This window comes from Phocoena sinus, chromosome 13 (assembly GCF_008692025.1).
Source record: "Phocoena sinus isolate mPhoSin1 chromosome 13, mPhoSin1.pri, whole genome shotgun sequence".
Lineage (NCBI taxonomy): Eukaryota > Metazoa > Chordata > Mammalia > Artiodactyla > Phocoenidae > Phocoena > Phocoena sinus.
Window position 1 is genome coordinate 82,303,882 of NC_045775.1, and position 23,619 is coordinate 82,327,500.

The following is a 23,619-nucleotide window of genomic DNA, read 5'->3' on the forward strand; positions in this document are numbered from 1 at the left end:
GAATTAAGAGCTCTGTCATCAGGACAGGAAATCCATCATCCTGGCTTCTAGCTATCCTGGAACTGTCTGCATAGATGCTTTTATGACATATTCAGGGATTTGTCTTCTTGGAATTCCTGGACTTAAATTATGATCTCAATCTAATTTAATTGTATCTTTTATTTCACAAGTACTTCTCTTTTTGGAAGAAGAGAGTAAATAACACTTGTTTGTGAGATCTTTTTTGAGATTCAAGTATGTACTTGCTATGTCTCTCTCTCTCTTTTCTGTAGATTGGAAGTTCCACAAACACCTTGAGCGCCCTGCAAATTGCTTTTGCTGATAAAGAAACACAAGTAATCTACCTTTTGACAGATGGGAGACCTGACCAGGTACTTATCAAAGTTGGGAACAAAGAGGGACTCACTAATCCCCTGAAAGTGAATGCTGAGAGTGGGTTTGAGGGACCTTTTCCACTGCCACTAAAAAGCTGTTGAGAGATACTTGCTTGGCTTAGGGACGCACAGCTGAGGTAAAAACACACACACTGAGAAATTCCTTTGTCTGCTACAACAGCGAGGAGAATTTAAGTGACAGTGAGTGTTGTTTGGTTAACTTGATGCCCACCCATAGACCTGGAGACCAACCCCATGAAAGGAGGTGTATGCCTTCCATGGAAGACTGGTTTATATTTTATTATAAACTAAGAGTGAGGAGATTCTTTTTGATTTTTTTCCTTTGGGGACACTGAATCTAAAACATGTCACTGCACAGTGTCCTTGGTTTTATCCCTAATTTTAACTTAGTAATCATTTAAACAAAAGCATGCCTTTCTGGTGAAATGTTCTTTGTTTAGCCTGACTGGAAAATATTTGAAAAGTTTTAGTGGCGTCTGTTCATCTTCTTTTGAGCTTTGTGAATGAAAGACTAATGCTCTGGGCATTAAATAAATATACGGATGTGCAGGCCAGTACAATGTAAATTAACCGCTAAAGTGAATTAGTATCGACTTGTTTCCTTCATTGTGAAGTGTCTGCATGTGAAGACTGCTAGGCGAATACTGTAAAATACCCGGTGTCAAACGGTCCAGGGCTTAAACACGAAAGCAGCTGGATTTTACTGCAGTGTTAGATTTATGGCCGCGAAGTTGTACAAAGTGAAATTTTACTTGGAATGATTTTCCTATCAACTTCACTGCACTTTCTATTCAGAGGCAATTTATTGTGCCTTGTTTATGCTCCTTGTGTGGCGGCTGCACGTTTGAGGCTACAGAGATGAATAATATCCTGCCCTAGGGGAGCTTACACATCGGAGGATGTGCTGGCATATACAGTTAATTCTGATGAGATAGAGGGAGTGGAGTTGCCTGTGCTACGGGCTGTACGGGAGCACAGTGATGAATTCTGCTGTACACGATGGCGAGAAGGCCAGGCAAGGTTCCACCGAGGAGGGTGCATTTCAGCTGTGTCTGGAAGGAGGGGAAGAAATTTCCTAAACGGGGGAGATTACTGGTATCCTGGGCAGAAGGAACAGAGGTGTGAAAATATGTGGGCTGCTCGAGGGAACATCCCGAGAGCAGTGAATGGAAAAGTGTCAGGGCCGAGTCTCGGAGGTTTGGTTGGGGGAGATTGTGAAGGTCCTTGGATGTCACACAGAAAGGATGGGCTTTACCTCAGTAGGGACTCTCAGAGGAGCAGATGGTCCCATCCGCCAGTGCGTTAGAGATATGCTTCTAATGCACAGGTGGATGGGAGAGCCAGAGAAAGACTAGATCTTGGGCTGGTGAGGTCCCACCTCAGGGAGGAGCAACAGAAATGCGGAGGAGGGGACCCTCCAGAGATGAGATCATAGAACTTGGTGGCCAGTTTGGGGGCAAGAGGTGGGGGGCTGGGTGAGGAACAAGGGAGAAAGGGGTCAAGATGACTGATTTCTGGTTTCTAGTAATTGTTATTAACTGATGGAAATCTAAAGAAGGAGAGACCTGGGGGTTTCTGGTGGAGGAAGCTGAGTTTGAGCACCTGGAGTTCACGGCTGTCCAAAAGCCCCTAGAAGGATGGGGCTGGCATTTGGGGGAAGAAGTAGGCGCAGGTTCCGACTTGCAAGTCATCGGGACAGGGGATCTTTTTCTTGTTAATAAATCCTAACTGATTTTATTGTAATTTAGAAAATATAAGTAAGCATATAATCATAAGGAAGAATAAGGTGTAAATTGTTCATAATTCAATTTTCTGCTCTTTCTCATCTAATATATGCGTTTTTCCAAGTCATGAGAAATTGTTCAGAAACATCATTCTCAATGAGTGCATCATATTAAATGATATAGATTTAATAAAACTACCTTAAAAATGGACTTGATTTAATTTTTGAATAGTAATACATTCACATGGTACAAATGACAGAGGTACAAAAGGATAGAATGTAGAGAAAATCCTCCCTCCCACCTCCTTTCACCAGCTATGAGGCAGGTGATATGTATATTACCAGTATATTACCAGTTTCTTGCATCTTCTTTGAGAGATAGTTTGCTATGCAGACAGATATTTATGTATATTTCCTTTTAAAATACATAAATGGTAGCATATTACACGCACAATTCTTCGACTGTATTAATAAAACAATATACCTTGGAGATTGCTTAATATCATTTCATAAAGAGCTTCCTCATTTTTTCTGTAGCTGCCTACTATCCCATCACACGGCTACTTAGTCATGTCCCCCGGTGATGAGTGTTTAGGTTATTTCAATCTTCCTGTTATATACAAGGTTGCAGAAGTAACTGTGCACATATATCATTTTGCACATGTATATCTGTAGCATAAGTTCTGAGAAGTGAACTCAATTAAAACGTATGTGTTTTGATAGATACGCCAAATAGCCCTTGAAGATTTACCAAGTACCACTGTGCCAGCAGTGTGTTGAGAAGGATTCTCGGTCTACAGTCCATCATAGACTTATGAGGGTCTGGAATCTCCCAAAATTATATAAAAAATGCACTCATGCATTTCTCTGGGGAGAAGATCAGTAGCTTGCCCCCAAATTCCCAGAGGGTCTGTGGTCCACTTAACGATGAGGCACTAGGGAAATGAACGAACTGGAATCAGAAATATGCAAGTTACTGGAAAAGTGATTTATAAACTCTTATTCAGGCATTTCATATTTGTATCTACCTTTTCCCCACAAACAATCTACTTATTTTGCATTATTCCTCAGACTCTCTCAAAAAAACAAATGGATATTTGATATTCATGTTCTATGTAGAGGACATTAAGATGTACCACTCAATCTCGATTTGGTTTTGAATTTTCACTGACTGTAGGACCTGAATATGTAAGACCAATGTCATTATTCTCGGTACTCCACAGAATTTTCTACTTGGAAGAACGCACAGAGATGCTGTTCGGGATTCAATTCCATGAACATCAGTGTGCTGCTTGTTTATTAAATGTCCAGGGCAGAATTATATAGAAGACAAGTCTTTTAATTAATCAAGTTCAGAGGGTTCTTCATGAGCCTGGGATTGCTAGGTGTCCTTTGGTGGGCATCTGTAGGTGCAGATGGACACTGCAGGGCCTCTGTCAGGAGCAGCCCAGCACATCTTTGGCTGTGGTTATTTTGGGACTTCTTTGAAGTTAGGGGCTCACCCTCGCAAGAATGGACGTGAGGAAGGTATCTGCACCGTTCTAAACAAAAACAGATGGATAATAAAGCCCCACGTAGGGTATGCGAGGGATGGGAGCAGGGGAAGGCACAGGGTGAGCCCCTCTGCACAAACAAACCTCCTTCAAGCTGTTGGGAGAACCGTCCCTGCCTTTCTTGACATCCCAAGTTGACCTTTGTGGTGAAAGGAACATCTGGCCGCACACCTGTTTAGACTCGGGGACGAGGGCACTGGGGGAGAGTGTCTCAGGTGTGCTGCTTGGCCCCATCTTAGGGACTGACGGGACCTCTGAGGGGAACAGACTAAGGAGTCCTGGGCTGAGAAAGGCTTCCTCGGTGTCCTACAGACATGGCCCCCGCATGGCACAGCCCCGCGAGCTGAGCTACTATAGTAAGTGGCTGGGGAGAGTCAGGGTGACTCAGGCTGTGGTGGTGAAAGGCTTACTTCAACATACTGAGTCTTCTTTTAAGCTGTGAGGACACCCACCAGCGAAAAGGATCCTTGGAGGCTGCAGGGTTGGGGCGGGAGGACAGGCGTGGCTCTCTTCTGTTGCAGGGATGGAGCTCCTTCTGCAGTCAAGGTGCAGCCCCGCCTTCCGCCCAACTCTCCACCGCCACACTGGGCACTAGAACCTTGTGCCGGTTTAGCAAACACTACCTGGGGCTGTGTGCTGGTGGAGGGCTCACAGTGATGCACATAAGAGACTTGCTCATGTTCTCTCGAGCTGTCAGGGCTGATGGCAATAAACAGCTTTAGAGCCGGAGACCTGGGTTAGAGCTCATCCCCAGCACTGCCCATCTGAATGACCTTGGGCAAGTGCCCCCGATGTGAATTTCCTCATCCGTGACTTAGAGCTCATGCCCCCTCCTCCCAGGGTTGCTATGAGTGAATGCATTACATGGAGATTATATACATATATGTGTGTATATGTATGTATATATATACATATATGTGTATATATATATATATATATATATATATATATATATTTTTTTTTTTTTTGCCACCCGGCTTGTGGAATCTTAGTTCCTCCACCAGGGATTGAACCTATGCCCCCTGCAGTGGAAGCACGGAGTCTTAACCACTGGACCACCAGGGAAGTCCCTAAACACTGGGGGGCTGGGGGGTTTTTTTGGGGGGGGGTTGTTTTTGTTTTTGTTTTGGCATTCCACGGATATTTACTGAGCACCTTTTATGTGCCAGGTACTGCTATCAGTCTGGGATACAGTGAGGAGCAAGATAGACAACATGCCTGCCTTCAGTGAAGCTTCTGTTTTATGGTGAGATAGGCAAGGAGCAAATGACCATATGAAATAATGTCAGGTAGCGTATGGAAGACGAAAACGCTGCCCACAGTCCCTGGCACCCACACCGCTGGCACTAAATCAACGTTAGTTTCTTTCCCTTCCCAGATATCTCAGCTGTAAGTCAATATAGGAGTAATTTCTAGCTAAAACCCTGTCTATCAAATTAACAGAATTTAGGTCTAGCATCTCCAGTCTGGTATATGGGGCTGAGGGGCAGTGGCCAGGAGTCCTGTAAGAAATGAGGATAATGATAGTACCTTCCATGGTGGGTTGTGGGGGGGATGCAGGGAGAGAGCACAAGCGGAGCCCTTAGTGCCCAGCACATGGTAAGTCCTCAAAACGGAAGCTACGTTGAAGGAAGAGCAGGCAGCAGAGAGGGCTTTGCTCTGTCCTTGAAGTTGACAAGAGGGGTGGGATCAGCCCTCAGCTAGGTTAGGTTGCTGTTTGGTTAGGAGCCAGCCAATGGGCAGAGAGGAGGAGAGGTGTGGGTGGGCTTATGGGCAGGGACAGGTTCAAGGCTGGTCAGATCCAGAGACTGAAGCCATGTGTAAGTGGTGGCTGGAATGAGACCAGTCTCTGGGGGACCACTCAACTGGCCATCTCCCAGTGGTGAGTCCAGAGGCCTCCCTCATCCCCCTGCCTCCCCAGGGCTCATAGCAAACGTATAGGAAGGGTTAACAGTCAAAGGATAGGAACTGGGGGTGGAGAGTGGGAACTGGCCACTCTCCAGTTGGAGCCAGCAATTTGGGTCCATCAAAGAGGGACTGAGAAACACAGAGGCAGTGGAAGCAAGACAATCAGAGGCGCTTCTGAGGGTGCTCAGCTGGGTGTGGTGGTGCTGGTAGAGAGGTGGCAGGGCAGTTCATCAGTTATCTTTCCTGAGAGTCGGGTAATGTTTACGGAGAGTCAGTCCTTAGCAAGAGACGGTCTTTATTGCAAACGGCGGGGAAACACATAGTCTGGCATTGCCTCTAGGAGTAAAAACTCTTTGAATCTAGTCTTACCACTTAAGAGGTTGATGACCCTAGGAAACTTAATTCTTCTGAGCCTCAGTTTCTCCATCTTTAAGTGGAGTCCATATCCGTACCTACTGTGCCAATTAGGGTTTCATGTTACTGGGAGGAAAAGCAGAAGAGCAGACCAATGATGGCTGAAACAGTGGAGAGATTTATATCCCTATGGCTGCAAAGCCCAGCGGAAGGAAGTCTAGGTTATGCAGCTATTCAAGGACGTCTCCAAGAAATACGCTTCCTTTAATCTTTATGCTTCACTGTCTTTGTGTGCGACGTCCATCCTCATGGTCACAAAAGAGCTGCTCCACTTCTAGGCAGAGTGTCCACTTTCCAGGGGGCAGGGGTGAAAAGGGGAGGATATTAGCTTTTTTTGTTAAGTCTTTGTCTTTTTTATTGGCAAAAAAAAGCCTCTCCCTTGAGACTTCCGCTTATATCTCAGTGGACAGACCTGGCCACACCTAGCTGCAAAAAAAGTGTCAGAAGATGAGTGTGTATGTGTGTATGTGTTGTGTTTGTTTGTTTTTAACTAAGTATGTTGCTACCATGAAAAGAAAACCAGGGCTCTGACAGTGAAAAAAAGGAGAGGTAGGCAACTAGCAGTCTTTCCAAAACTCTCTCACAAGATGGTTGTGAGGATTAACTGGGATATTATTGTCCGCAACAGAGTGCCCAGCACATGGAAGGGCCCTAAATCAATGTCTCTTTTTTCACTCTGTGGGAGACACATTGACCATGGTCTAGAAATTACTTTTTGGGAGTAGGTGCTTTGGAAGCCACATGGACATCTGGTGGCCTCACTCTGCAGAATCCCAATAGCCAAGGTGTATTACCCATGACCCTAATACTTTAAGTGCTCAGAAGTGTAGCCCAGCATTTTAAAAGCATGGACTTTAGGCTTAGGTGCACTGAAATTGAGTACTTTGGTTAGTCAAATATCTCTCCCAGATTTTTTCCCACCAAACTGTGAGCCCTCAGAGGGCAAGAGCTGAGTCATTGGTCTTCATACTCTCACTATCTGGCAGTGTTTGCTTTGTTTATTGAATTGAATTTACACCTTCCCAAGAAGTCATTCTCCGCTGTATACAGGATTACTATTTGAGAATTTCACTATCTAGAGCAAATATTAGGGATTTTCACATCTTTTTTTTTTTTTCTGTCTCTTCCTCTCTCTTTCCATCTCCCCTTTTCCCCTCAAAATGTATCATTTCAGCCACCTAACATGGTTATAGAGCGGGCCAGACGTTTTCAGAAAGTTCCTATTTACACCATCTCCTTCTGTTACAATGATGAAGTTGCAAATGGATTTTTGAAAGAGCTTGCTGCTTTGACTGGAGGAGAGTTCCATTCTTACAGTTTTGGTTACAAGGATCCCTGTCCTCCAGAGGCTGTTCAGGTAAGAGCTTAATGGGCTGAGAAGAGAGTGTTCACTTACTTCAGCACTAATGGCTGGAGGCCCATGGATGAGACGTTAATTGGGAAAACAGCAACCACAAGGACACCTAAGTGGAGAAAATGAATCACTTAACAGTGAGTGGACCACAAAATGTGGTCTAAGGACCACCCGAGCTAAGGCACCTGTGACAATGCAGATTCCTGGGTCCTACTTCAGAGCTACTAAATCAGGCTCTAGGCATAGAGGCCTAGGAATCTTAATATATTTTGTTTTTTTCTATGCTTTTTATGATGGAGAGTTTCAAACAAACACAAGAGTAGAAGAGTATATGGACCACGTACCTATCAGTCAAATTTAACAATTATCAACATTTTGCCAAACTTCAGGAATCTGTATTTTTAACAAGCATCCTGGGGGTCCATACATAAAGTTTGTTAACCACTGCCTGTTTACAGACATTTGTGGGAAACTTTCAAAAAATTCAGATGTTAGGTAGTTGTCTTCTGACTTCTCAGGCTATATAACCACGTGACACCTGATAAAGCAATCCATTCTAATGCACTAATGGGAGAAAGTAAATAAAATTCTATGTTCCAGTCTTCCAGTCTTGGCCTGAAGATATGCATTTCAAGAATGCCCTTGTATGGGCTTCCCTGGTGGCACAGTGGTTAAGAATCTGCCTGCCAATGCAGGAGACATGGGTTCGAGCCCTGGTTCAGGAAGACCCCAGATGCCACGGAGCAACTAAGCCTGTGCGCCACAACTACTGAGCCTGTGTTCTAAAGCCTGTGAGCCACAACTACTGAGCCCGCACGCCTACAGCCCATGCTCCGCAACAAGAGAAGCCACCGTAATGAGAAGCCCACGCACCACAACGAAAGAGTAGTCCCCGCTTGTCACAACTAGAGAAAGCCCGCGCACAGCAACAAAGACCCAACACAGCCAAATAAATAAATAAATAAATAAATAATAAATAATCCTTTAAAAAAAAAAAAGAATGCCCTTCTAGATAGAGAATGTGGTTTTTGTCCTACTGTCTGCTCTAAGGAGTGGCAAACCAGAGTACTGATCAATGCTTACATGTGAGGAAACTACCAGAGTCTGGGGAATGAATCATCCAAAGGAATTGGAGGGAACAGTACTCTGAGCTCACACAAGGCAGAGAATACTGACTACTTCCATCAGTCGTACTGGAAAACCTCATAATCTTATGGGCATTGGATAGAATTTAAAGAATGATCTTCTCTTAGCAGTGGGAACAACCAAGCACTGCTCCAGTTCTGTCTAGAAAATTTTAAATGCAAGACCTGAAAGGATCAGTCCATTTCCAAGGAACTTAACTGCATCTCTGAACAAACTCCAAGAATAATTATAGGAAAGCAAAAATCCCCATCACTCAACAAAGTAAAATCGACAGTTTCTGACATCCAATCAAATAGTACCAGGTATGCAAAGAAGCAGGAAAATACAGGTCCATAATGAGGAGAAAAAACAAACAGAAAAAGTGAAACATGTAAAACTGACTCAGATGTTAGTATTAGAGCATGAAAACAGTTACTGTAACTGTATTTGATATGTTCAAAACGTTAGGGAGCGACATGGAAGATACAAGTAAGTCACAAACCAAGCTTCTGGAGATAAAAAAGTACCATGTATGAGATTAAAAAAATACATGTAAATAGGATGAACAGCAGATCAGACATTGCAGAACAAAAGATTAGTAAACTGCAAGATAGCAATAGAAATATCCAAAATGTAACGTAGAAAAGAAAGAGAATTAAAACCAAAAAAACAGAAAAATAGAAAACAAGGCATCAATGAGCTGTGGAAAAATTCAAGTAGCTTAAACATATATGAAGCAGTAGTGACCAGAAATTTTACAAGTTGGATTGAAACTGTAAATCCACAGATCCAAGAAACTCAATGAATCGCAAGCACAATAAACATGAAGAAGACTACACCAAGTTACATCAGAATCAAACTTCTGAAAAACAGTGACAAAGAGAAAATTTTAAAGAAGGTGAATTAGGTACAGAGGAAAAAAGATAAGGATGACAGCAGATTTCTCATTAGAAACAATGCAAGTTAAAAGAGAGTGACGTGACATTTTTTAAAGTACTGAAGAAAAACATCTGTCAGTGTAGAATCTATACACAGAATGTATTTCAAAAAGCAAAGTTAATAAAGATATACAAAAACTGAAATAAGTCATCACCGATAAACTTGCAGTACAAGAAATGTTAAAGAGAGTACTATATGTAGAAGGGAATCATACCAGATAGAAATACAGACCTACACCAAGGAATGAAGAGCAAAGGAAATGGTAACTGCATGGGTAAATATGTAAGTTTTTTTACCTTGTTATTTAAATCTAATTATAAATAACTGGAGGGATTTCCAGTTCCAGCAATAATGGAGTAGCCCCATTCCTCCTAGGTCCTCTGTCTTACAGCTTAAAAGCCCTGGACATAAAACAACAAACAAGCAAAGGAAGACTCTGAAAAGTAGAAAGAAGGAGGTAGAATGCCTTGGGGACCTCAGAACCTAGGGAATGACATGGCATGAGTTCTGTGGGTTTTGTTATTGTCTTCCATATACCCCAGATGTGGCACTGCCAAAGCCTCCAACCTGGAATCCCTAACAGGCACAGACCCAAAAAATGACCCAAGAACAACCTATTTCCCCTAGCTTAGCCAAAGACCTTTTTGGCAATACCTGCCCTACTCCAGCCATACACCAATGGGAAGACTACATCCCCTTCCCCAGGATTTCAGTGAAGCTGAACAGGGAGATGATCTTCCATCACCACCCACCTGCTCCATGGAAGGAAGTGATGGTGCTCTGATATCCCTGTCAGGTGGTATCAGTATATCTTCCCAGAGAGCTAATATTCCAGCCCCAGCATGGTGGAAGCTAGTGGCAATGCTTCTCTGCTGGGGTAGTGTGAGTGGGGCTGAATGGAAAGTTGATTCTTCAAACCCCACCAGGCAGAAGCAGATGTGCTGCAAATCCTGCACTAGGGTAGTATCAGAGGATTGAGAGGATAGCTGATCATCCATCCCGCCCCACTCCAGTAGAAGTAAGCAGTGCCCTCATTCCCTAAGCAGGGTATTGTCCGAGGTGTCCAGTGGCAAGCTGAACCACTGTCCCACCAGGCAGTACTGAGACTTAACAAGGCACTGTGAGATCAGGAGTGTCACTGCTATTCTTCACCACAGCCTTCATGGCAGAGGGATCAGCAAGGAGCTCAGGTTCCACAAACACCCAGCATCAATGAAAATGAAAAAGTAAGTGTGGGCTGGGGATAGGTGACACTCCACTTTCCCCCATCCTTTGTGTCAGTGAGGCTTGGTGGGAAGCTGCCTCCACAACACCCACCAGCATAAGCTAGATGAGGTAGTGTGAAATAGGACTAACCCCACAGTGCTCCTCCCCCAGTGGAGAGCTGAGCCTCTACCTCTATCCAGCATCAACAAGGTCAAAGGAGGTGTGCTATGTGGGGCTACTCAGTGCTCTGTTAACCCCTTCCCTTAGGAGCTCTGACTGTGAACAAAGTGGAGATAACTGTCCCACGAAAAGAGAGCTGAACTCCTGACTCTGGCCGCTGTGACAGTTCGCCTTGATGAAAACAGCTGAAAAAAAAAAAAAATCACCAGATACACAGGTATGCCCAAATGAAAATGAACTTTAACTATAAAAGTTCCCAAATATATAAAACATGTACCAGAAAAACAGGTTTACTGGAGTAAGTGAGAGGACTAGCCAAAGGGACACAGCCACAAGTGGCCCCCTCTGGGAAGCCTCTTTATCCCCATGGTCCTGAGACTCCACCTCTGTACAGAGACACCAGAGTGGGAGGGAAAAATAGGCAGGAGGGACCCAGCCCAAGCAAGTGGTCCACTCCAGGAGAACCCTTTATCAGTGGTCAAAGAAAAGTTCTCAATTTGCTTAGAACTGAATGAAAACAAAAATGCACATCAAACTATGTGGAACGCAGCTAAAACAGTGTTGGGAGTGAAATTTATAGCACTAAATGCTTATGTTGGAAACAAGAAAACATATTGAATCAACAATCTGCATTCTCACCCCAAGAAACTAGAGCAAGAAGAGCAAAATAAACCCAAAGCAATCAGAAGGAAGGAAACAATGAAGATAAGAGCATAAAATCAGTGAAATTGAAAATAGTAAAACAGTAGAGAAAATCAATGAGACAAAAAGCTGTTCCTTTGAAAAAAAGTTCTCTCAAGAATTTGATAAAACCTCTCAGAAGGCTGACAAAGACAAGAGATTAGACACAAAGCACTTATATCAGGAATGAAATAGGGGACATCACAGTAGATCTCACAGTCATTAAAAGGTAAAAAAAGGAATACAGCAACTTTGCATTCATAAATTTGACAACTTAGAAAAAAAATGGACCACTTCCACAAAATCCACCAACTACCAAAACTCAACCAAGATAAAATGGACAATGTGAATAGCACTAAAATCATAAAATAAACTGAATTTATAATTTTAAAACTTCTGAAAGAGAAATACCAAGGCTCAGATGGCTCCATGGAGAATTTTACCAAACAGTTCAAAAAATAATTAAACCAATTTATTTCAAAAAATAGGAGAGATCACTTCCTTCCTAATTCTCTTTATGAGGCCAGTATTGCCTTGACACCAAAACCAGAAGACAGTATTAAAAAAAAAAAGAAAAAAGAAATCCACAGACCAATATACCAATGAACAACGATGCCAAAATCCTCAATAATACATTAGTAACCTGAATCCAGCAGTGTATAAAAGAATTATACATTATGACCAAGGGGGATTTTGCTCAGATGTACAAGGCTGGTTTGACATTAGAAAATCAATCAACGTAATCAGGCGTATTAACTGGCTAAAGAAGAGAAATCATATGGTCATATTATTGTGCGCAAATAGCCTTGACCAAATGCAACACCCATTAATAATGAAAAACTCAGCAAAATAGAAACAGAGGGGAACTTCCTCAACTTACATCAACTTAATACCTACGAGTAAAATCATACTTAATAGTGAAAGATTGAATAATTTCCTCCTAAGATCAAGAACGTGGCAAAGGCATCCACTCTCACCACTCATATTTAACATACGACTGGAAGCTGTACCCATGGCAACAAGGCAAGAGAATAAACAAAAGGCATACAGATCGGAAAGGAAGAAAGAGACCTGTCCCTACTTGCTCGTAACATGTTGTCTACACATAAAACCCCAAGGAGCTAAAAAACAAAGCAAAACTCCTAGAACTATTAAGTGAGTTCAGCAAGGCCACTGGTTACAAGATCAGCACACAAAATTCAATCACATTTTGAGAAGTCAAAATTAAATATTCCATATTATTTACAATTGCTCCAAAGAATATGAAATACTTAGATGTATATTTTAAAAATATGTACAGGATTTTTTTTTTTTTTTTTTTTTTTTTTCAGTACGCGGGCCTCTCACGGTTGTGGCCTCTCCCGTTGCGGAGCACAAGCTCACTGGCCCAGCCGCTCTGTGGCACGTGGGATCTTCCCAGACCAGGGCACGAACCCGCGTCCCCTGCATCGGCAGGCGGACTCTCGACCACTGCGCCACCTGGGAAGCCCTGTACAGGATTTTTATGCTGAAAATTACAAAAGACTGAAGAAAGAAATCAAAGAAAACATAACTGGACGGGTGTATACCTTGTTCATGGATTGGATGACTGAACATATTAGAGATCTGTTTGATTTATAGATTTAATCCAATTCCTGTCAAAATCCCAGAAAGGTTTTTTACAGACGTGGTCAAGCTTATTCTAAAATCTATATGGCAAGTCACAGGCCCTAGAAAACCCTACAAATCTTGAAAAAGAAGAATAAAGTGGGAGAAATAATTGCAGTATTAGGGCTTACAGTGTAGCTGCGTTAGTTAAGGCAGTATGGCTTTGGTGGAGAAACAGACACCTAGACCAATGGATAGAGTATAGAACCCAGAAGTATACCCAGCATGCCAGTATGCCAAACTGATTTTTGACAAAGGTGGGGGAAGGAGAGCCTTTTGACACCTTTTGACAAAGGTGGGGGAAGGAGAGCCTTTTCAAAAAATGGTTGGAGCAATTGGACATTCACAGACAAAATAGTGAACCTCAACCTAAACCTCACCCTTCATGCAAATATTAACTCAAAATGGATTATGGACTTAAATGTAAAACATAAAACTATAAAAATTCTGGAAAGAAATATGGAAGAAAATCTCAAGGACCTTGGGCTAGGCAAAGAATTTTTAGTCTTGAGAACAAAAGCATGATCCATAAAAGAAAAGATGGATAAATTGGACCTCATCAAAAATAAAACCTTTTGCTTTGCAAAAGACCCTGTTAACAGGATGAAAAGACACTGGGAGTGTCTGCCGTTCCCTTGGGAGAAACTGGGCGAAGAGTACGTGGTACCTCTCTATATTATTTATTACAGCTGCATGAAATCTACAGTTATTTAATTTTAAAAAGACAATTTACTGGTAAAGCAAAAAATAATCATAAATTCAACATCTAGTGATAAACGCTCAAAAGACCCCAATTACCAAAACTCTCTCAAGAAGAAATAGATAACCTGAACAGCCATACATCTATTTAAGAAATTGAATTTGTAGTTAAAAACCTTTATGCACAGAAGCCTCCAGGCCCAGATTGCTTTACTGCTGATTTACATCAAACATTTAAAGGAGAAAATAATATCAGTTCTACACAAACTCTTCTAGGAAAATGAAAGGAGGGAATACTTTCATATGAGGCAAGCATTAACCTGATACCAAACCCTTGCAAATACAATCAGACAAGAAACTTATCGGCTAATATTCCTTACGCATACAGAAGTCGAATGCATAAAGACCAAGTTGGGTTTATCCCAGAAATGCAAGTTCTGTTTAACGTTTGAAAATTGATATACAATTCACTAAATTAACATACTTTATTGAAAACTTTACAGTCATCTCAATTTATGCAGAAAAAGTTTTGACAAAATCCAACATACTTTTCTAATGAAATCTCTCAGCAAAATATGAACAGACTTCTTCATTCTGTTAAATGGCACTTAGGAAAAACCTACAGCTAGCAGCATACTCTAATAGTAAAAGATTGTACGGTTTCCCCCTCACATCAGTAAAATGACAAGGTTGTCTGCTTTCACCACTCCTATTCAACAGTGTAATGGAAATTCTAGTTAGCCCAATAAACCAGGGGGCAGGAAAACCATCCAGAATGGAAAGGATGAAGTAAAACCGTCTTTATTTTCATTCAGCATGGTTATATATGTAGAAAATCCAATGGAATATACAAAAATGCTGCTGGAGCTAATCATTGAATTTAGCAAGATTGTAGGGTACAAGGTCAACATACAAAAATGAATTTTGTTTCTACATATTAGCAAAGAAAAATAATCATTTACAATAGCATCAAAAGTATGAAACATGTAGGGACAAATTTGTCAAAATATGTGAAAGGGCCTGTATACTGAAAACTACAAAACATTGCTGAGGGATGGATCTTGTTTACGGGTCAGAAGACATCACAGTGTTAATATGTGCATTCTCTCTCAATTGATCTTTAAATTCATCGCAATCCCAATCAAAATCTCAGCAGGTTTTTTCAATTAAAAATTGACAAACTAATTCCATGGAAACTTTGAAAAAGAAAATCAAAGTTGGAGGACTAATACTGCCTGATCTCAAGACATATAAAGCTATAGTTATCAAGACAGGGTGGTATTAGTGTAAAGATAGGTATATAGATCAGCAGAACAGAATAGCAAAACCCGGAATAGACTGACACATATGTAGACAACTGATTTTCAACAAAGATGCAAAGGCAATTCAGTGGAAAAAGGATATAGTTTTTTATTCCCCCCCAAAATGGTGTTGGAACAATTGGACAAAATAAACACAATTTCCTCCATACATCATGCCATATTCAAAAATTAATATGATACATGGATCAAAATGATACATGGATCCAAATGTAAAATCTAGGTCTTTTTCCAGGTAGAGGAGAACATATGAAAAACCCTTTGAGTCACTGTGTTAGCCCCCCCAAAATTTTTAATAGGTTATCAAAAGCGTAGTCTATATAAGAACAAACTGATAAATTTGAGCTAATCAAAATTAAAAGCTTCTCTTTAAAAAACAATGCTAAGATAATGAAAAGACAAGTTGTAGACTGGGAGAAAATGTTTTCAGATTGTATATCTAATAAAGGACTAGTATCCAGAACATATAAAGATCTCTCAAAACTCCAAGAAACAAAAAATAAGCAAAAGATTTAGACAGACATTTCATCAAAGAAGATATATGCATGGCAAACAAGATCATGAAAAGATGGTTAACATCATTCGTCATTAGGGAAATACACATTAACCATGATGAGATACCACTACACAGCTATCAGAATGGCTATAATTAAGACAACTGACCTCATCAAGTGTTTGCAATTATATGAAGGAACTAGAGCTCTCATTCATTACTGGAGGGAATGTAAACTAGTACAACCATTCTGGAAAAGTTTGATAGTTTCTTTAAAAGTTCAACATCACCAACCATTTGATCCAACCATTCCATTCCTATTTATTTACCCAAGAGAAATGAAAGCAGATGTCCATACAAAGACTTGTGCACAAATGTTCACAGCTTTAGTATTTATAATAGCCCAAACCCTGGAAACTCAAACGTCCATCCACAGGTGACTAAATTTTGAATTCGGTATGTAATAGAATACTACTCAGCCATAAAAATGAATGTACTACTGATTTATGCTACATCATGGGTGAATCTCAAAATAATTATAAAAGTAAAGCAATCTAGACCAAAAAGGGGGTATATACTATATGAGTCCATTTAAGTAAAATTCTAGAAAATTGAAACTAATATTATATAGTGACAGAAAGGAGATGAGTTGGTTGGGGGAAGAGAGGTTTTGAGGCAAAGGAAAGGCAGATTTACAATGGGAAACTAGGAGGCTTTCGGGGGTAATGGATATGTTTATTGTCTTCATTGCAGTGATGACTTCACAGGTGTGACTGTTGAAACTACTCAAATGGCACACTTCACGTACATTCAGTTTATTATAAATGAATTATACCTCAATTGGGCTGTCTAAAAAAGGAATAATATAAGAACTACATGAAATTCTTTAGATTCTACTTTTCCTGATACAGTTCGTTTTCTGTTAGAAATGTTTGAAATCTGAACTCTAATCTCATAATGCATTAACTTATTTTGGCAGAATGAAGATCTGACTCTTTTAATTAAGGAAATGGAGCAGGGACGCAGTGACCTGGAGAAGGTACAAGACCTTTACTCGGAGTCCTTGGTCATGGACTGGTGGTACAATGGAGAAAAGGATGGAGACAGGTGAGCACAGCAGAGCTCCCACTTCCCCATCGCAGGGGGTCCCCTAGGATGCTCTGCTGGATCTCTTTGCCACTTCTTTCTGCAATACTTTGTGAGATTTCTTTTAAAGAATCACATAGTATGATTATGTTAGGATTTTTGTTTAAGCAAAGGGAACTCATAATCTAGTAAATTAATAATGATTGGCGGACTTTCCTGGTGGCACAGTGGTTAAGAATCCACCTGCCAATGCAGGAGACACGGGTTCGAGCCCTGGTCTGAGAAGATCCCACATGCCACGGAGTAACTAAGCCCGTGTGCCACAACTACTGAGCCTGTGCTCTAGAGCCCACGAGCCACAGCTACCGAGCCCACGTGCCACAACTACTGAAGCCCACGCACCTAGAGCCCGTGCTCTGCAACAAGAGAAGCCAGCACAATGAGAAGCCTGCGCACCGCAATGAAGAGTAGCCCCAGCTCACCACAACTAGAGAAAGCCCAGGCACAGCAACGAAGACCCAACACAGCCAAAAATAAATAACTTAAAAATTTTTTAAACATATTAAAAAAATAATAATGATTGGCTTAGAGAGGCCACATGGTCATCCTTATATGTAGATTCTGAAACCTTTGCATGAGCCCTAAGGATGTCTCATTTCCACCCAGTGAGGACAATACCCCCCACCAACCGAAGCAGTGATGGAGCAGAGCAGGAGTGCTGTGTCATGAAGGAGATCTGACTCAGGGTCAGGAGGCCAAGGTCCACACTTCACTCTGTGTGACCTCGGTGGATCTCCATATTGTCCATTGCCATGGGTCTCAGTTTCCTCACCTTTAAAATGATGGGTGTGGTGGTAGAATTTGGGATAGATGATTCCTCAGGTCTTTTCCCATCCTATATTCTAATGTGTTTATTTTGGGGGTTTTTGTGTTTGGTTGGTTGGTTGGTTTGGGGTTTTTTTTGGCCATGCCACATGGCTTGTGGGATCTTAGTTCCCCAACCAGGGATTGAACCTGGGCCCTCGGCAGTGAGGGCGCAGAGTCCTAACCACTGGACCGCCAGGGAATTCCCTCTGTTTCTAACTAGTAGTTCTTAAATAAAGATCAAAACCACCCTAACAGACACTCAGAAAATGTGTCAAATCTTATTTAAATGATTTCACATTGTACACATATTCAAGTGTCACAGCTTCATATAAATACCCCATCAGGAAGATGTCTTTTTATTTAAAAGAGTGATAGCAAAATGGAAAGAAGTTGAAAATACATATTAATCAGGATTTCTCCTTCTTCGAAATTTGTTGTCTTCCTCTTAGCAAACTAAGCATTTAATATGGGCTGGGGGCAGGGCATGAGCATGGAATCAGTAAAAAGATAAATGTTATGCCAGGCATCTCTTTTTTTTTTGCAGTAAGTGGGCCTCTAACTGTTGTGGCCTCTCCCATTGCGGAGCACAGGCTCCGGACGCTCAGGCTCAGTGGCCATGGCTCACGGGCCCAGCCGCGGCAGGTGGACTCTCAACCACTGCGCCACCAGGGAAGCCCCCAGGCATCTCTTATAATGAGATTTTACAGCATTATTTTTTTTTAATTTGTTTGGGAAAGCTTAGATACATCTCCTAAATCTGGAGAATTTAAGCAAATAAACTAAGAAATAAATGAGCAGCACATCAGTGTCAATTATCTTCTCTATACTTTTCAGCTAGTACCTTACCTGTCTTCTTCCCCTTGCTTAATCAAACTAAAGAATGTCAGGATGACATGACCAGCTATTGCTTGGAAGTTGGTTTGGTCAGTTGACTGTAGCTGCTATTGATTGACTAGTAGATGTATTCTTGGTTTTTTATATGTATATATATTTTAGGGGCTCTAAGGAGCAGGTTCTAGAGTCATGCAGAGGAGTGTTTTAATCCAGGCTTCCCACCATTACATGTTAGTAACTTTGGGCAAGCTACTTAACCTCACTGAGCCTCAATTTCCTCATCTATAAGAGGGGAATAATGGTCATCATAGGGTTGTTGGGTGGATTAAATGAGGGCATGCCTGGCACATAATAAGAGCTCTGAATTAATATAAAGAAAAGAGTAAAATGCAGTGCCTCGTTCTATAGATATTATGCTTCTGTACTTCCTTATAACATATCATTAGGAAAAGTTAATTCACCTACCTAGCTGTAGTTGAAAACAGATTGAGTTTTTTACCAGGTGGAATAAATGTTACAGCCTCCAAATCTCATCTCCCTTCTTTCTTTTTTCAAACATTTACTGAGTACAAATCATACGCCAGGTGAACTGGGGTGCACAGATGAATGTAAGCCTGGGCCCTTGTCACAGGATGCAGTGTGGTGGGGCATCCTGGGACACCGGGCGGGTGCTCCGTGGAGATGGGCTTGGAGCGGGAGGTGAAGGAAGGAGGGCGTGCTTTACAGTGTTGGAGCAGGAGGTTGTTCTGGAAACTCCTTTCTGTGGTTGCTGTGTTCAGAGTGTCAGAGAAGGTGTGTCTGGGAAAATATTTAGGAATTTTTGGGGATCCCTCCTGGCCCGAGATCTTCAACAGAATGGTTTGCCATGATCTGGTGCTGGCAGAGGGTTCAAGGCAGGGGTTTCCCTTCTCTGGCTTTTATAAGAGCTAGCTGTTCAACCCTTTAGTTACAGAAAAGGGTTTCTATAATGCTTTCTGCGTTACAACAGACTCTTTCTGGAGTTAATCCTCTCATCAGCTCCATGCTGTTAGGGCCCAGCTGATGTTCCCTTCAGTTTGTGGGTGAGGGAGGTGACGAAATTTAGGGGATTGAGCAACTGCACTTAGTCACATAGCTGGGAAGGAACAGAGCTGTGGTGTGAGCCAGGGCTGGGCTCCTGTCCACTCTTCTGCGGGGGCAGAGATAAATGACTATTCTTATTTTAACCAAACATAAGGGGAGCGGCTCACTTCTTAACCTCGCAGCATTCAACACGATTGTATTGATCTAACTCTGCCTTCTTGATGGAAATTTTGTTTCCCCCTCCTTTTTTTTTTCTTTCATCTTCTTTGTCTACTTTTTATCTAAAACAGGCATCAAAAAGAAATCTGTTCCATTGTTTCAACCCCAGAAAAATGTGCAAAATCTCACGCTGATGTCGAATCAACACGAATGTCGAAAGTACCAGAGGACCTGTCAAGTCAAAAGATTCAGAAAAAGAAAGTCCTCCACGCAGGTATCAGTGAACAAAATGGTTTGACTCTCATTACCAGTTTTCCTTTAATGCAAGAAGGTAGAATAAAACTAAAGCCCCATAATATTTTAAAAGAAGCCTAAACCTGTGTTTTTTAAATTGAAATTTTTATAGAAGTGATTATACATTCACATGCAGTTATGAGAAATAATACAGAGAACTCCCGTATATCTGCTCTTCACCCAGCTTCCCCCAATGGTAACATCTTGAAAAAATAGTACAATTTTGCAACCAGGAGATCGACATTGATACAATCCACGATCTTACTCAAATTGCACCAGTTTTACATGTGTTCACTTATGTGTGTGTGTGTGTACTTCTATAGGATTTTATCATACGTGGTTTCATATTTCCACCATCACAGTCAAGCTACGGAACATCTCCATCACCACAAGAATCCCTGGCATTGCTCTTTTATAACCACAGCCATCTCCCTCCGACACTCTTTCCCAATTCTTGGGAACCACTAAGTTCTCCATTTCTAAAATGTTGTCATTTCAAAAATGTTATATAAAATGGAATTATACAGCACATAACTTCTGGGTTTGGGCTTTTTTCACTCAACATATTTTCCTTGAGATTCATCCAGATTTTTGGCAGGTAGCAACAGTTCAATCCTTTTCATTACAGAGTAGTAGCCTGTGATATGGATGTACCAGAGTTGGTTTAACCATTCATCTGTTGAAGGACATCTGGGTTGTTTCCAGTTTGGGGCTATCAGGAATACAGCAGTTATAAACATTTTTGTACAGGTTTTATGTGAACATAATTTTTCATTTCTTTAAGATAAAGCCCAAGGGTGCCATTGCTGAGTCATATAGTATCGAATGTTTAGTTTTATAAGAAACTGCCAGACTATTTGCGGGAGTGGCTGTGCCATTTTATACGATCACAGCAAAGAATGAGTGATTCCGTTTCTCCACATTCTCGCCAGAACTTGGTACTGATTGTCGCTATTTTCTATTTTAACTGTTCTGATAGGTGTGTAACATCTCACGGTGGTTTTTACTTGCATTTCCCTAATGGCTAGTGATATTGAACATCTTTTTATGTGCTCATTCACAATATATCCTCTTCAGTGAAATAGATAGCCTCTTCCATATATCCTTTTCAGTGAAATGTCTGTGCCCATGTGCTTTGCCCATTTTCTGTGTGGATCGATTTGTTTTTTATTGGTGAATTTTGAGAGTTCTTCATGTATTCTAGATACTAGGTCTTTATCAGATATGTCGTTTGCAAATGTTTTCTCCCAGTCTGTAGCTTGTCTTTTTGTCCTCTAATTAGGGTCTTTGGCCAAGCAAAAGCTTTTAATTTTGATAAGATCCAATTTATCAGTCTTTCCTTTATGGATCATGGTTTTGGTGTCAAATCTAAGAACTCTTTCCCTAACCCTAATTCCTGAAGATTAGCTTTTATGTTTTTTCCTACAGATTTTGTAGGTTTATATTTTACATTTAAGTCCATGATTCACTTGAGTTAATTTTTGTATAAGGTGTAAGTTTTAGATCAAGGTTTTTTTATGTTTGTTTGTTTGTTGTTTGGCCTATAGATGTTGCTTTGGCAGCATTTGTTGAAAAGGCTATATTTACTCCATTGAATTAATTTTGCACCTTTGCCAAAGATCATCTGGGCATATCTGCGTGGGTTAAATCTAGACTGTATGTTCTGTTTCAGTGATCTATGTGTACATCTCTCCACGTAGATCACTGATCAGTGTCTTCATTAATGTAGCTACAAGGTAAGCTTTAATATCAGATACAGTGATTCTAAAAACTTTATTTTTCTTCTGCAAAATTATTTTAGCTATTCTAGGGCCTGAAATTTCTGCTTAATTTTTAGAATCTGTTTGTCTCTGTTTACTAAAAAAACTCTCAGATTTTGATAGGAATTACATTAAACCTGTAGATCGATTTGGGAACAACTGACATCTCCACAATGTTGATTCATCCAGCCTCTGAATGTGGCATGACCCATGAACATGACCCCTGACCATGACCATGTATTTAAACCTTCTTTGATGTCTTACAAGCAGCATTTTGTAATTTTCAGTTTACACATCCTATACATATTTTGTTAAGTATATACCTAATTATTTCATTTGAGTATTTGGAACAATTACAAATGGTATTGGTTTTTTTAATATAGGTTGCTGTATGTTCATTGTTAGTGTATCAACATGTGGTTGATTTTGTGTGTTGATCCCATAATGAACAACCTTATAGAACTCACTTAATGGTGCTAGGAGTTTTTTTGCGTTTTGTGGGTGTTTTTTTTTAAATTTTGGTGTGTGTGTGTGAATTCCTTACTGTTTTCACATATACAATATGTTATCTGCAAATTTGGACAGTTTTATCTTCTTTTCCAGTCTTTCTGGCTTTCTCTCTTTTTCCTGCCTTGCTGGCAGAAGCTAGAACTTCCAGCACTATGTTTAATAAGGGTGATGAGAGTGGGCATCCTTGCCTTTATCCTGGTCTTAAGGGGGAAAGATATTCAATATTTCACCAGTAAATATGATTTTAGCTGTAGGTTTATTGCAGATATTCTTTATCAAGTTGAGGAAGTTCCCCTCATTCCCAGTTTTCTGAGAGTTTTTATCATGAACTGGTACTGGATTTTGTCAAATGCTCTTTCTGTGTCAAATGATATATGGTTTTTCTTCTTTAGTCTATTGATATGATACTTCAAATGTTGAAGCAGCCTTGTATGTCTGGAATATCTTCCACTTGGCCTTAGTGTTTATTTGCAGTGCTTTTGAGTGTAACTCTTTGTATGGTTTCTCTGGGTATAACAGCATATACACATGACTTACAACACTCTTCTGCTATCAACATTTTACCACTTTTTGTGAGTGTGGACATCTTACTTCAGTTTAGGTTTCTTTGCCTTCCCCAGTTTTAAATATCATTGTCTTGAATATCAGGTGATGCTACAATTTCTATTTAAATCATCAAATATGATTTCTAAATCTCAAGAGGAAAGGATAATCTATTGTATTTACCATATTTTTGCTCTCTTTTGTCCTTTCTTCCTTCCTGATTCTCCAAAGTTCCTTCTTTTATCATTTCCTGTCTGTTTGAGGAACTTCCTGTGTTCAGTCTTTAAAGGTAGGTCTGCTAGCCACAATTATTTTTTATTTTTCCTTGTCTAGGAATGTTTTTATTTTCTCTTCGTTCCTGAAGGACATTTTTGCCGTATTCAGAATTTGCAGTTGATTGTTCTTTCCTGTCTGTAGTTGAAAAGTATAGTGCCTCTTCCTCGGGTCTCCTACTTTTTAAATGTGAAATTTGCTGTTGTTCAAACTGGTGCTTCCCTCTAGGTGCTGGGTCCTTTCTCTCTGGCTTGCTTTAAAAATTTTTTCTTTGTCTCGAATTTTCAGTGTTTAACTATAACGCATCTTGGCATGGATTTCCTTGGGTTTACTCTGTTGGGGGTTTGCACAGCTTCTTGATTTGTATGTTGTATCTTTCACCAAATTGGGGACGTTTTCATCTATTACTTCTTCAAATGGTCTCTCAGTCCCACTTTTTTCCTCCCTGTCCTGGGACTCTGATAATATGAATGTTGGGTATTTTGCTATGATCCTACAGGTCCCTGAGGCTCCGTTTATCTTTTCTTATTGTATTTTCTCTCTGTTGTTAAAATTGGCTGAATTCTATTTTTATGTCCCCAGAGTTCTCTGATAC

The 23,619-nt window shown here is 40.7% G+C and overlaps 1 protein-coding gene across 1 annotated transcript in view; it reads left to right on the forward strand.

Moving 5' to 3' along the window:
• The window catches only part of VWA3B (von Willebrand factor A domain containing 3B), a 210,008-nt gene that overhangs the window by 115,711 nt on the left and 70,678 nt on the right, over positions 1 to 23,619 (forward strand). Inside the window, exons 14-18 of the mRNA XM_032652777.1 lie at positions 273 to 371; positions 7,168 to 7,350; positions 16,616 to 16,743; positions 18,134 to 18,136; positions 19,776 to 19,918. Coding sequence (XP_032508668.1) covers positions 273 to 371; positions 7,168 to 7,350; positions 16,616 to 16,743; positions 18,134 to 18,136; positions 19,776 to 19,918 — 556 coding nt within the window. The remainder of the gene's footprint in view (positions 1 to 272; positions 372 to 7,167; positions 7,351 to 16,615; positions 16,744 to 18,133; positions 18,137 to 19,775; positions 19,919 to 23,619) is intronic.